General features: G+C 44.0%; 1 protein-coding gene across 7 annotated transcripts in view; it reads right to left on the minus strand.

Annotated features, from left to right (window-relative positions):
* CPAP (centrosome assembly and centriole elongation protein) overlaps window positions 1-13,454 on the minus strand; it is a 60,629-nt gene that overhangs the window by 20,537 nt on the left and 26,638 nt on the right. For all 7 annotated transcript variants that reach the window (XR_014013621.1, XR_014013622.1, XR_014013623.1 and 4 more), the window contains one exon: window positions 10,356-10,521. Coding sequence is in view for 1 of the 7 variants with exons in the window: in XM_081214940.1 (XP_081071066.1) it covers window positions 10,356-10,521 (166 nt within the window). In the remaining 6 variants the exon portion in view is untranslated. The remainder of the gene's footprint in view (window positions 1-10,355; window positions 10,522-13,454) is intronic.

Below are 13,454 nucleotides of genomic sequence, written 5' to 3' on the forward strand. Positions count from 1 at the left end.
GAGACGAGACGGTCACCCGAGCATCCGGTGCCCGGGGACCCATGAGCTGCTAAACTGCCGCCGGGGCTGTCCTGGCAGGGGGGCTGGCAGTGCCACAGGAGCGGGTTCAGAGCAGCAGTGTGGACGAAAGCACAGAGAAAACAAGAGGCAAGATTTGGAGGCAGAGATACAGAGATACAGACAACGCTTTCAAGGCATCTGCTGCGAAGAACAAAGAGGGGTGTGGCCGACAGGGGCTGTGGAGTTACAGTCCAGCGGCGTGGACACTGAGGGCAAGGTCCAGAGGCGTGAGGATGGACGGCGGGGGGCGGGGGGCAGCACCGCGTGGGACCTCGTGTGCACGAGGTGGCCCAAGGGGAGGACCAGGGTCAAGTTCTCAGCCAGGCCGAAGCAGGGCCTTCGGGGGACAGCGAGGCCACAGGGTGGGAGGGCCGAGCAGGGGGACTACGGCACCGTCCTCCAGGGCGCGGGGTGGAAGGGGACGGAGCACGACAGGCCCGCCTCGGGTTGTGCTAACGACTTAAAGTGAGCCTGCTCCCTGTGACGTTTCTCTTTCAGCTAAATTAAGTGTTACGGGCACAGAGATGGCGTAGGCAAGAAATGCCAGGGATTGAGTTTTGCCACACAAAGTATGACCACTTGAGAAAAGGGAGCACAGAATACATTTAAAGTAATGATTACAGTGACAGACTCTGGGTTTTTTGTTTTTTGGGGGGTTTTTGGGTTTTTTTTTCTTTTTGCGGTACGCGGGCCTGTCACTGCTGTGGCCTCTCCCGTTGCGGAGCTCAGGCTCCGGACACGCAGGCTCAGCGGCCATGGCTCACGGGCCCAGCCGCTCCGCGGCATGTGGGATCTTCCCGGACCGGGGCACGAACCCGTGTCCCCTGCATCAACAGGTGGACTCTCAACCACTGCGCCACCAGGGAAGCCCAATTCTGGGGTTTAAGGACACAAGAAGGTAAGTAAGACCAGCTGGTTTGAAAGTCCTAATAGGAATAAAAGGTTACAGAGTAATAAAAGGAGTGACAAATATTATGGACTTGCTTACAAAAGGCTAGGAAATAGGGTTTAAATAACAGCTGGAGTTTGCAAGCATTAGTAACCGGGGGAAAGAGGCTCTCCGGTCTTAAAGCTGTGGGAAACAACATCAAAATAAGCTCACTGGGGGCCTCCCTAGTGGCGAAGTGGTTGAGAGTCCGCCTGCCGATGCAGGGGACACGGGTTCGTGCCCCGGTCCGGGAGGATCCCACGTGCCGCGGAGCGGCTGGGCCCGTGAGCCATGGCCGCTGAGCCTGCGCGTCCGGAGCCTGAGCTCCGCAACGGGAGAGGCCACAGCAGTGACAGGCCCGCATACCGCAAAAAAAAAAAAAAAAAAAAAGCTCACTGAAGCACGTTTTCACTAAAAGACCAATAAGCAGAAAGAGAAAGGTTACTACTAGAGAAAATATACAAATGTGGAGATGGATAAAGGGCTGGTAGAGGGTTTATGCAGTGTCTAGCATGGCAGGCTGAGGAGCCTGCGTTCTACCCCAAGAGGAAGCCGGCGGATGCTGGAGGAAAGGGAACAAGACAGACAATGAAGCTAAGAGATCAGGACAAACACAGGTCAGACAAGAAAAGAGGCGGGAGGGAGACAAAGGGTCAGGATAAAAAAGTTATAGAGGAGATGAAGTCAAAGGAACTTACTGTCTGACTTGAACTGGATTTGAAAGTGAAGGTGTCCAGATTTCCAGCCTGAGTGAATGTGCAAAAAGTCCGAAGGAAAGGTAGATTCAGTAGGGACGGGGTGAGTTAAGTTTGAAACACCCAAAGCAAGCTGACCAGCTCACCACAGCACCTCACAAGTCAAGGGCCCTTAAATATCTGCTGGATGAGGAAACCGACGCGCAGGTCTGTGGTGAGCGGAGATCTGACTGAACACCAAGTGTGCAAGTAGTCAATGAAACCTCACGGTATGAAAATCAGAATAATATGTGACTAAGACACAAAAATCAGTGGGAACTCATGACCTCATAAAGGCCGGTGCCCCCAGCCCTGTCGCTAGTACAGGCTCCAACAGAAAGGGGGGCACTGTGAGCCTGCGCCCACCCTCAGGCAGACCCAAATGCTAAGATGAAAGGAAGAGGCCTCCTCACAGACAGCGGATTTCAGATCTGCCGCGGGTTGGAGGGGGGGAGAAACGCAAACACCAGGTGGTCTGAAGTCACCGATCATCACAGAAAGCAGGGATAACGTTTGAAAATTCAAAGCAACAGCAGTGCTAAAGGACAAGGAAGCTAATGTACTTAGAGGGTTCCCACTGGTCAAGCTCGGACCAACTGATTATCAACAGGAACTGTCATCCTTAGTTAGAGCCACCTGAGTCTGCGGCAGGCTACACATGTAAATTCCAGGAGGACAGAAACGTGTCATCGACAATTCTCCACTCCCACCCCCGTCTCCAGGAGGTGAGGCCTCTAGACCAGCACTGCCCAGGGCTTTCTGCAAAGGTGGGTGTGTCCTAGACCTGCACTGTCCAGCGTGACAGCTACCAGCCACCCGTGACTATCAAGCACTTGAAATGTGGCTAATGTGACTGAGAAATTGAATGTTTAGTTTCACTTAATTTCAACTAACTTAAATTTAAGTAGCCACATGCGGCTAATGGCTATAGCAGACTGGACAGAACAGGTTCACAGAGGAGAGGATGCACTTCCTGAGGGAGAGGCACCAGGTTACGAGAGAGTAAAATGTATGTGTCATTCACATATAATAAAGTCAAACTAGAGCAAGACAGCTTCTCTGCTCTGGTTTGAATCAGTTTGGAAGAAGTAATCATGTCCTGAGCTATTAGAAAGAGGGAAAGGTGGGGGGAATCGATCTTACGGGGGAGTCAAATATATTGGGTGGTCTGAGAAGGCTGTTTTTAATCTCATAAGATTTTGATAACATAGCAATGTATCAAGTCAGTACCGCTTTACTCCTAGGAGATTCAGAAACAAGAAAAATGAATGACAAACCCATTGTGCAGATATTTTAGGCTATGGTTTTAAATTCAGTAAAAAAGTTTTCTGATAGCTAAATTTGGTTTTGGCTACTGCTTAAAATATCTGAAGTGTTAACACACACACAAAAAAAACATGCCAAATTTGTATTATTATAGATTATAATACTAATCTATATTATAGACTATTTAAAAGAAATTCAGGGATGTCTTGGTGGTCCAGAGGTTAAGAATCTGCCTTCCAGGTGCAGAAGGGGAGGCAGTGCTTCCAAAGGAGGGCCTCTGGAGCATGGAGATAAGGCCCTGGGAGCATCGTGAGTAACTCACCAAGACCGAAGGTTTGCACGAGCCTGACTTTTCTGATTGCTGCTTTGGCTCTACTGTTCGTTATGGCGCTCAATGACTGGATGATGCCCACCTGCACTGAAAGACTGGAGACCAAGATGGTGGAGTAGAAGGACGTGCTCTCACTCCCTCTTGCAAGAACACCAGAATCACAACTAGGTGCTGGACAATCATCGACAGGAAGACACTGGAACTCACCAAAAAAGATACCTCACATCCAAAGACAAAGGAGAAGCCACAATGAGATCGTAGGAGGGGCGCAATCACACTAAAATCAAATCCCATAACTGCTGGGTGGGTGACTCATGGACTGGAGAACACTTATACCACAGAAGTCTACCGACTGGAGTGAAGGTTCTGAGCCCCAAGTCAGGCTTCCCAACCTGGGGGTCCGGCAACGGGAGAGGAATTCCTAGAGAATCAGACTTTGAAGCCTAGTGAGATTTGATTGTGGGACTTCGACAAGACTGGGGGAAACAGAGACTCCACTCTTGGAGGGCACACACAAAGTAGTGTGCTCATCGGGACCCAGGGGAAGGAGCAGTGACCCCAGAGGATACTGAGCCAGACCTACCTGCTAGTGTTGGAGGGTCTCCTGCAGAGGCCGGTGGGGGGGTGGTTGTGTCTCACCATGAGGACTAGGACACTAGCAGCAGAAGCTCTGGGAAGTACTCCTTGGCGTGAACCCTCCCAGAGTCCGCCATTAGCCCCACCAAAGGGCCCCGGTAGGATCCAGTGCTGGGTTCCCTCAGATCAAACAAGCAACAGGGAGGGAACCTAGCCCCACCCATCAGCAGACAAGCGGATTAAAGTTTTACTGAGCTCTGCCCACCAGAGCAACAGCCAGCTCTACCCACCACCAGTCCCTCCCATCAGGAAACCTGCACAAGCCTCTTAGATAGCCTCATCCACCAGAGGGCAGACAGCAGAAGCAAGAAGAACTACAATCCTGCAGCCTGTGGAACAAAAAACACATTCACAGAAAGACAGACAAGATGAAAAGACAGAGGGCTATGTACCAGATGAAGGAACAAGATAAAACCCCAGAAAAACAACTAAATGAAGTGGAGATAGACAACCTTCCAGAAAAAGATTCCAGAATGATAGTGAGGATGATCCAGGACCTCGGAAAAAGAATGGAGGCAAAGATCGAGAAGATGCAAGAAATGTTTAACAAAGACCTAGAATTAAAGAAAAAACAAACAGAGATGAACAATACAATAACTGAAATGAAAAATACACCAGAAGGAATCAATAGCAGAATAACTGAGGCAGAAGAACGCATAAGTGACCTGGAAGACAGAATGGTGGAATTCACTGCTGCGGAACAGAATACAGAAAAAAGAACGGGAGAAGCCACAACAGTGAGAAGCCCACGTACCGCAAAAAAAAAAAAAAAAAAGCTGGTTCTTTGAGAAGACAAACAAAAATGATAAACCATTAGCCAGACTCATCAAGAAAAAGAGGGAGAGGACTCAAATCAATAAAATTGGAAATGAAAGAGAAGTTACGACGCCGCAGAAATACAAAGCATCCTAAGAGACTACTACAAGCAACTCTATGTCAACAAAATGGACAACCTGGAAGAAATGGACAAATTCTTAGAAGGGTATAACCTTCCATGACTGAACCAGGAAGAAACAGAAAATATGAACAGACCAATCACAAGTAATGAAATTGAAACTGTGATTAAAATTCTTACAACAAACAGAGGTCCAGGACCAGATGGCTTCACAGGCGAATTCTATCAAACATTTAGAGATGAGCTAACACCCATCCTTCTCAAACTCTTCCAAAAAACTGCAGAGGAAGGAACAATCCCAAACTCATTCTATGAGGCCACCATCACCCTGACACCAAAACCAGACAAAGATACTACAAAAAAAGAAAATTACAGACCAGTATCACTGATGAATATAGATGCAAAAATCCTCAACAAAATACTAGAAAACAGAATCCAACAATACATTAAAAGGATCATACACCATGATCAAGTGGGATTTATCCCAGGGATGCAAGGATTCCTCAATATATGCAAATCAATCAATGTGATACAACATATTAACAAACTGAAGAATAAAAACCATATGATCATCTCAATAGATGAAGAAAAAGCTTTTGACAAATTTAACACCCATTTATGATAAAAACTCTCCAGAAAGTTGGCACAGAGGGAAACTACCTCAACATAATAAAGGCCATATATGACAAATCGACACCAAACATCATTCTCAATGGTGAAAAACTGAAAACATTTCCTCTAAGATCAGGAACAAGACAAGGATGTCCACTCTCATGGCTATTATTCAACATAGTTTTGGAAGTCCTAGCCTCACCAATCAGAGAAGAAAAAGGAATACAAATTGGAAAAGAAGAAGTAAAACTGTCACTGTTTGCCGATGACATGATACTATACATAGAGAATCCTGAAGATGCCACCAGAAAACTACTAGAGCTAATCAATTAATTTGGTAAAGTTGCAGGTTACAAAATTAATCCACAGAAATCTCCGGCATTTCTATACACTAATGATGAAAAACCTGAAAGAGAAATTAAGGAAATTCTCCCATTTACCACTGCAACAAAAAGAATAAAATACCTAGGAATAAACCTACCTAGGGAGACAAAAGACCTGTATGCAGAAAACTATAAGACAATGATGAAAGAAATTAAAGATGATACCAACAGATGGAGAGATATACCATGTTCTTGGATTGGAAGAATCAATACTGTGAAAATGACTATACTACCCAAAGCAGTCTACAGATTCAACACAATCCCTATCAAATTACCGATGGCATTTTTTACGGAACTAGAACAAAAAATCTTAAAATTTGTATGGAGACACAAAAGACCCCAAATAGCCAAAGCAGTCTTGAGGGGAAAAAATGGAGCTGGAGGAATCAGACTCCCTGTCTTCAGGCTATACTACAAAGCTACAGTAATCAAGACAATATGGTACCGGCACAAAAATAGAAACACAGATCAATGGAACAAGATAGAAAGCCCAGAGATAAACCCATGCACCTATGGTCAACTAATCTATGACAAAGGAGGCAAGGATATACAATGGAGAAAAGACAGTCTCTTCAATAAGTGGTGCTGGGAAAACTGGACAGCTACATGTAAAAGAATGAAATTAGAACACTCCTTAACACCATACACAAAAATAAACTCAAAATGGATTCGAGATCTAAATGTAAGACCGGACACTATCAAACTCTTAGAGGAAAACATAGGAAGAACACTCTTTGACATAAATCACAGCAACATCTTTTTTGATCCACCTCCTAGAGTAATGGAAATAAAAACAAAAGTAAACAAATGGGTCCTAATGAAATTTCAAAGCTTTTGCACAGCAAAGGAAACCACAGACAAGACGAAAAGACAACCCTCAGAATGGGAGAAAATATTTGCAGATGAATCAACGGACAAAGGATTAATCTCCAAAATATATAAACAGCTCATGCAGCTCAATATTAAAGAAACAAACAACCCAATCCAAAAATGGGCAGAAGACCTAAATAGACATTTCTCCAAAGAAGACATACAGATGGCCAAGAGGCACATGAAAAGCTACTCAACATCACTAATTATTAGAAAAATGCAAATCAAAACTACAATGAGTTATCACCTCTCACCCATTAGAATGGGCATCATCAGAAAATCTACAAACAAATGCTGGAGAGGGTGTGGAGAAAAGGGAACCCTCTTGCACTGTTGGTGGGAATGTAAACTGATACAGCCACTATGGAGAACAGTATGGAGGTTCCTTAAAAAACTAAAAATAGAATTACCATATGATCCAGCAATCCCACTACTGGGCATATACCCAGAGAAAACCACAGTTCAAAAAGACACACGCACCCCAGTGTTCACTGCAGCACTATTTACAATAGCCAGGTCATGGAAGCAACCTAAATGCCCATCGACAGACGAATGGATAAAGAAGTTGTGGTACATATATACAATGGAATATTACTCAGCCATAAAAAGGAACGAAATTGAGTCATTTGTTGAGACGTGGATGGATCTAGAGACTGTCATACAGAGTGAAATAAGTCAGAAAGAGAAAAACAAATATCGTATATTAACGCATGTATGTGGAACCTGGAAAAATGGTACAGATCAACCAGTTTGCAGGGCAGAAGTTGAGACACAGATGTAGAGAACAAACGTATAGACACCAAGGGGGGAAAACCCCGGGGTGGGTGGGGATGGTGGTGTGCTGAATTGAGCGATTGGGATTGACATGTATACACTGATGTGTATAAAACTGATGACTAATAAGAACCTGTTGTATAAAAAAATAAATAAAATAAAATTCAAAAATTAAAATTAAAAAAAAAATCTGCCTTCCAGGGCTTCCCTGGTGGCACAGTGGTTAAGAATCTGCCTGCCAATGCAGGGGACACAGGTTCAAGCCTTGGTCCAGGGAGATCCCACATGCCACGGAGCAACTAAGCCCATGCGCCACAACTACTGAGCCCACATGCCACAACTACTGAAGCCCGCACGCCTAGAGCCCGTGCTCTGCAACAAGAGAAGCCACCGCAATGAGAAGCCCGCACACCGCAATGAAGAAGAGTAGCCCCCGCTCGCCACAACTAGAGAAAGCCCACATGCAGCAAAGAAGACCCAATGCAGCCAAAAATAAATAAATAAAATAATTTTTTTTATTTTTAAAATTAAAAAAAAAAAGAATCTGCCTTCCAATGCAGGGGATGTGGGTTCGATTCCTGGTCGGGGAACTAAGATCCCACATGTTGTGGGGCAACTAAGACCACACGCTCTAGAGCCCACACGCCACAACTAGAGAGAAGCCCACGCACCACAATGTAGACGCTGTGAGCCGCAACAAAGATGTTGCATGTCACAACTAAGACCCAAAGGAAAGGGTTAGGGAGAGAGGGAGAGAGGGAAAGAGAAAAGAAATTCAATTAAATTTAACACGAATTTTAATCTTTTACCTTTCAGGCAAAGAGCAAAAAACACTCTTAAAATTGCTAGTAGAATTTTAAATTGGCATGACAGGGACTTCCCTGGTGGCGCAGTGGTTAAGAATCCATCTCCCAGTGCAGGGGACACAGGTCGAGCCCTGGTCCGGGAAGATCCCACATGCCACGGAGCAACTAAGCCCGTGAGCCACAACTACTGAGCCCACGTGCTGCAACTACTGAAGCCCGCATGCCTAGAGCCCGTGCTCCACAGCAAGAGAAGCTACCACAATGAGAAGCCCGCGCACCGCAATGAAGAGTAGCCCCCACTTGCCACAACTAGAGAAAGCCCACGTGCAGCAACGAAGACTCAATGCAGCCAAAAAAAAACAAATTGTCGTGATATTTATGGAGGGATAATCTGGCCATATCTACTAAGTACACACCCTTTAACCTAGAAATTTCATTTGCAGGACTTTATCCCACAGATATGCTTGCGTACGTAAGCTACAAACAGGTAAGGATGAATTTATTTTGTTCACTACTTCATTCCCAGTACATGCCTGCTATACAGGCTGTACTCAATAACCACATGTTAAATGACTAGCAGAATGATTGCGAGAGGGGAGGTATGTACAGGGCTATTCAGGAGAGCACTTCTTATATACAGAAAAAGAGCAGAAATAACATAAAGGCTTGGTTAGGTAAATTATGGCACTTCCATATAACGCAGCTTTTTTAATGCATTTATTTTCAATGGTAAAATAAAGGAGAATGCTCTTTACGTTAAGACGTAAAATGATTTTAGTATACTACCATTAATTCGTTTTTTGTTTTTTTTAATTGGGAATATACATATGTATTTGCTTAGAATTTCTCTGAAAAGATACAAAAGATTGGTAACACCGGATGCCTCAAAAGAGAGGTAAATCAGGTGCCAGGGCAAGGGTGAGAGGGAGAGGTTTCACAGCACATCTTTTTGTACCTTTTGAATAGGAATATATTACCTTTTGAAATAAAAACTTTAATAGATTGTTAAAGTCTAACGTATTAGATATAATAAACCAAGCATGAACCAAAATATAATGGCACGTTTCCGCCTACAGAAATAAATAGAATTAAAGACCCTAACAGACACGGCATGTGGTAAGTTAAGCTACAGGTGTGTACTAAGACTAACCAAGGGTGGTGCACTATGTATGAAAGGAAGGAAGCAAAGGACGGGCCTCGAAAAGACTAGTGTTGAAAATACGAAAGTGGATGAGTTTGTATTTTATGCTATAAATAACAGAAAGCCATTTAAAATTTTTCTTTTGGTAAACTGAAGTTTTACTTTTGATGAAATTCAATATATCCACTTTTTCTTTTATACTTAGTTCTTTGTGTCTTCTCTTGGAAACCTCTGCAGATGCCATTGTCGCAAATATATTCACCTACAGTTTTTCCTAGGTTTATAGTTTTAGCTAGAAATGCACTAGTTCTTTTTAACTACTACTTTCCTCTGATCATGTCCATTTCTAACTTTGAAATGACTAGGACTGATGATTTGGCTTATCAGTTTACAAGTTTTAGAGTTAAACACCTAGTTAGTATACAAGCCTTAAATTATTATAAATGAACAGAACTAACAATGTGTGGTGGGTCAAACAAATTAACACATTCCACTGGTGAATCTCCAACTCCTGGCTTGTTAATACATCCATGTCATTATCAGAGTATTTTCTGAGGAAGCCTTCAGTAAGAAAAGAACTGATGTATTTTACTCTTTAAAAGTGAAGACTACAGGACTTCCCTGGCGGTCCAGTGGTTAAGACTGCGTGCTTCCAATGCAGGGGGCACGGGTCCAATCCCTGGTCGGGGAACTAAGATCCTACATGCCGCGTGGCATGGCCAAAAAAAATTGAAAAAAAAAAAAAAAGAAAGTCAAGACTACAAAAGATGTGCCTGATGTCTCAGATTATTTGTTGAGTCAATGGATGATTAATAAACTGATACCCAATTTCCCTTTGACACATCAAATAATTCTAAGATTCTTACCAGACTGTCATCTTTACTAACTGATATGAGTATAATGTAAAGAACTGACATACTTGTATTTCTTCACGTTCTTTTTTATCCGGAAAAGTCCTCGCAACTGTAGAATACTTTTCAAAAACTTTGCGTTCCTTTTGTAATTTCCTCATTTCCTCCTTTTTAAACTCCTCTATTCGAGCCAAGTCTTTTGCTTTCTGTTGTTCAAAGTCAGCAATTTCTTTCCTAGAACAACCAAACCATGTTATAATCTAGGGAGGCCACGTAAATACAGTAATCCACACGCGGTACCAAAGTGGAAGACCAGTGGCCACCTGGAATTGAGGAGCTGCTAGTTTTGGTGACTCCATCTCCAACCCACAGCGGTGCGGTGACAGCCAACTAACCCGGTAAAGCGCTACTCGACAAGCATCCGCTGCACCTACTACGGTTCACGTACTACACTACGTACTGGAGAAACCACAGTGAAAAAAACAAACATCCGTACTCCTGTAAAGCTCCTTACATTCTAGTGGGAGCGACAGATGACAATAAAGAAAATTAACAAGTAAAATACATGGAACACTGGAGATATTAAGAAGAATAAACCAAGGAATGAGGTTAGGAAATATGGAGCTTAGGAGCCTGAAATTATGGACGAAGTCATCTTGCTGAGGCAGTACTTGAGGTAAAACCTGAGGGACATGAGAGAACAGCCATTGAGGTATCTGGACAAAACAGTTCAGGCAGAGGGAACACCACATGCAAAAGCCCTAAGATAGGAACATGCCTGATGTGTTCAAAGAACAGGCAGGAGGCCAGTGTAGCTAAAGAGACAGAACAGTAGGAGAAAACGTCAGAAAAAAGGGGGGGGGGGGGGCAGGAGGCGGGGTGATTAATTAGGGTCTGTGGACCACTGTGAAGACCCTGGTATTTAGCTTAGGAGCACGCGGGTCAGAGAACGCTCAGGACCCGGCCTCCTTCTGGTTGCTGTGTGAAGAGCACAGGGAGAGTGACGACACCAAGACTGTGGAACAAGAGGTCCCTGGCTCACATCCTTCCACACGAATGCCATCCACAGACAGAAGTGCTTTTGTGGGAGCTCTGGGATTCAGGCAGGAAATGAGAAATGCTGGTGAAGCCTAAGATCAAGGACAGCCACTCAGAGAAGGCAGGCCCATGCCCCAGTGCCAGGCTTACCAAATGTGGTCCTGATGCACTAAAAACAGCCCCACTGCCAAGGGACCCAGGAGGAGCCGTGCCCGTTCATGCCCCTGGAGAGAGACCCGCAGACCTTGGCCCTGCCTACAGATCCTGGTACAGATCCTGGTACAGCCCTGTGACCCAGCTCCAGCCCTGCTCTATGTGGTACGGATCAGTCCTGCCCACCCAGGAGCCTGGTAGGAAGCTGCTCAGAAACCTGGCAGGAGCCCCACCCATCCTCACGCCTGGAAACACACCTCCTGTCTACAGACTCAACAGTGGACCAGGAGGCAGCCCCATGACCTAGCTCCAGCCCTGCCTGACTGTGGTCCAGGAAGTAGTCCTGTCCTACTGGGGATGCAGCAGGAACCACAGCTGGCTGCAACCCTGGTAACAGGCCTACCAACTGTGGACCCAGCTACAACCCCACTTGACTGTGATCCTGGAAGTAGACCCACCAGTCCAGGGATCCAGCAGAAGAAGGTCTTTACCTGCCAAAAACAGTCTGTAAAGACAGGAACAGGTGTTTGTTCTTTCAAATGCAAAGACATCAACACAACTCCACATAGATCACCAAGAATCAGGCAAACGTGACACCACCAAAGGAAACTAATAAAGCTCCAGTAACTAATCCCAAAGAAATCGAGATCTACAAATTACCTGACAAAGAATACAAAATAATTGTTTTAAGGAAGCTCAGCAAGCTACAAGAAAACACAGATAAACAACTCAATGAAACTAGGGAAACAATACGTGAAACAAGACAAGAAGTTCAACAAAGAGCTAGAAATCATAAAAAAAGAACCAAAAAGAAATTCTAGAGCTGAAGAATACAAGGAATGAAGTGATAAATGCAACAGAGAACTTCAACAGCAGACTCAAGCAGAAGAGAGAATCTGTGACTGCGAAGACTGGTGATTCAAAGTTATTCAGTCAGAGGGGGAAAAAAGGGAAAAGAATGAAAAGGAGTGAAGAAAGCCTGCAGGATTTATGGGACACTACTGTATGAACCATATACGCATTATGGAAGGAAAAAAATCAACAAACCTTTAGCTAGACTAAGAAAAAAAGAGAGAAGACTCAAATAAATAAAGTCATAAATGAAAGGCACGGCATTATAACAGATGCCTCAAGAAATAAAAAGGACAATATATGAATAATTATATTCGAAACCACTGGATAACTTAGAATGGTTAAATTCCTAGAAACATACAACCTACCAAAATTGAATCCAGAAGAAACAGAAAGCCTGAACTGACCAATAACAAATAAGGAGACTGAATCAGTAATCAAAAACCTCCCAAAAAACAAAAGTCCAGGACCAGATGGCTTCACAGGTAAATTCCACCAAACAGTCAAAGAAAAAATTAATACAATTCTTTTTTAAACTCTTCCAAGAAAAGAAGGAATACTTCCAAACTCATTCTGTGAGGCTAGTTATCACTCTGATACCACAGGCAGACAAAGATACAAGAAAAGGAAAACTACAGGCTAATGTCCCTGATGAATACAGTCTATAAATCCTCAAAAAAATACTAGCAAACCAAATTCAACGGCACAGTAAAAGCATTAAATACCATGACCAAGTGGGATTCATCCCCAGGATGCAAAGTTGGTTCAACACATGCAAATCAACTAACATGATGTAAACTGGTGCAGCCACTGTGCGAAACAGTATGGTGGTTCCTCAGCATTATTCACAATAACCCAAACATAGAAACAACCCACATGTCCAGCTGTGAGCCAAGGAAGGCTAAGGATCGCCAGAAACCAACAGAAGACACGAGAGAAAGCATGGCTCTGCTGACACCTTGACTTCAGGCTTCTAGCCCCCAGAACCATGAGAGAATAAATTTCTGTTGTTTCAAGCCATCCAGTTTGTGTGTATTTTGTTACAGCAGCCCTAGGAAACTAATACACTGGTCAAGGTGGCCCTTGAATTCAGAGCTCCACACTGCTTTTCAAATTTCAATTTA

Source organism: Mesoplodon bidens (assembly GCF_964165515.1).
Source record: "Mesoplodon bidens genome assembly, chromosome: 17".
Taxonomy (NCBI): domain Eukaryota; kingdom Metazoa; phylum Chordata; class Mammalia; order Artiodactyla; family Ziphiidae; genus Mesoplodon; species Mesoplodon bidens.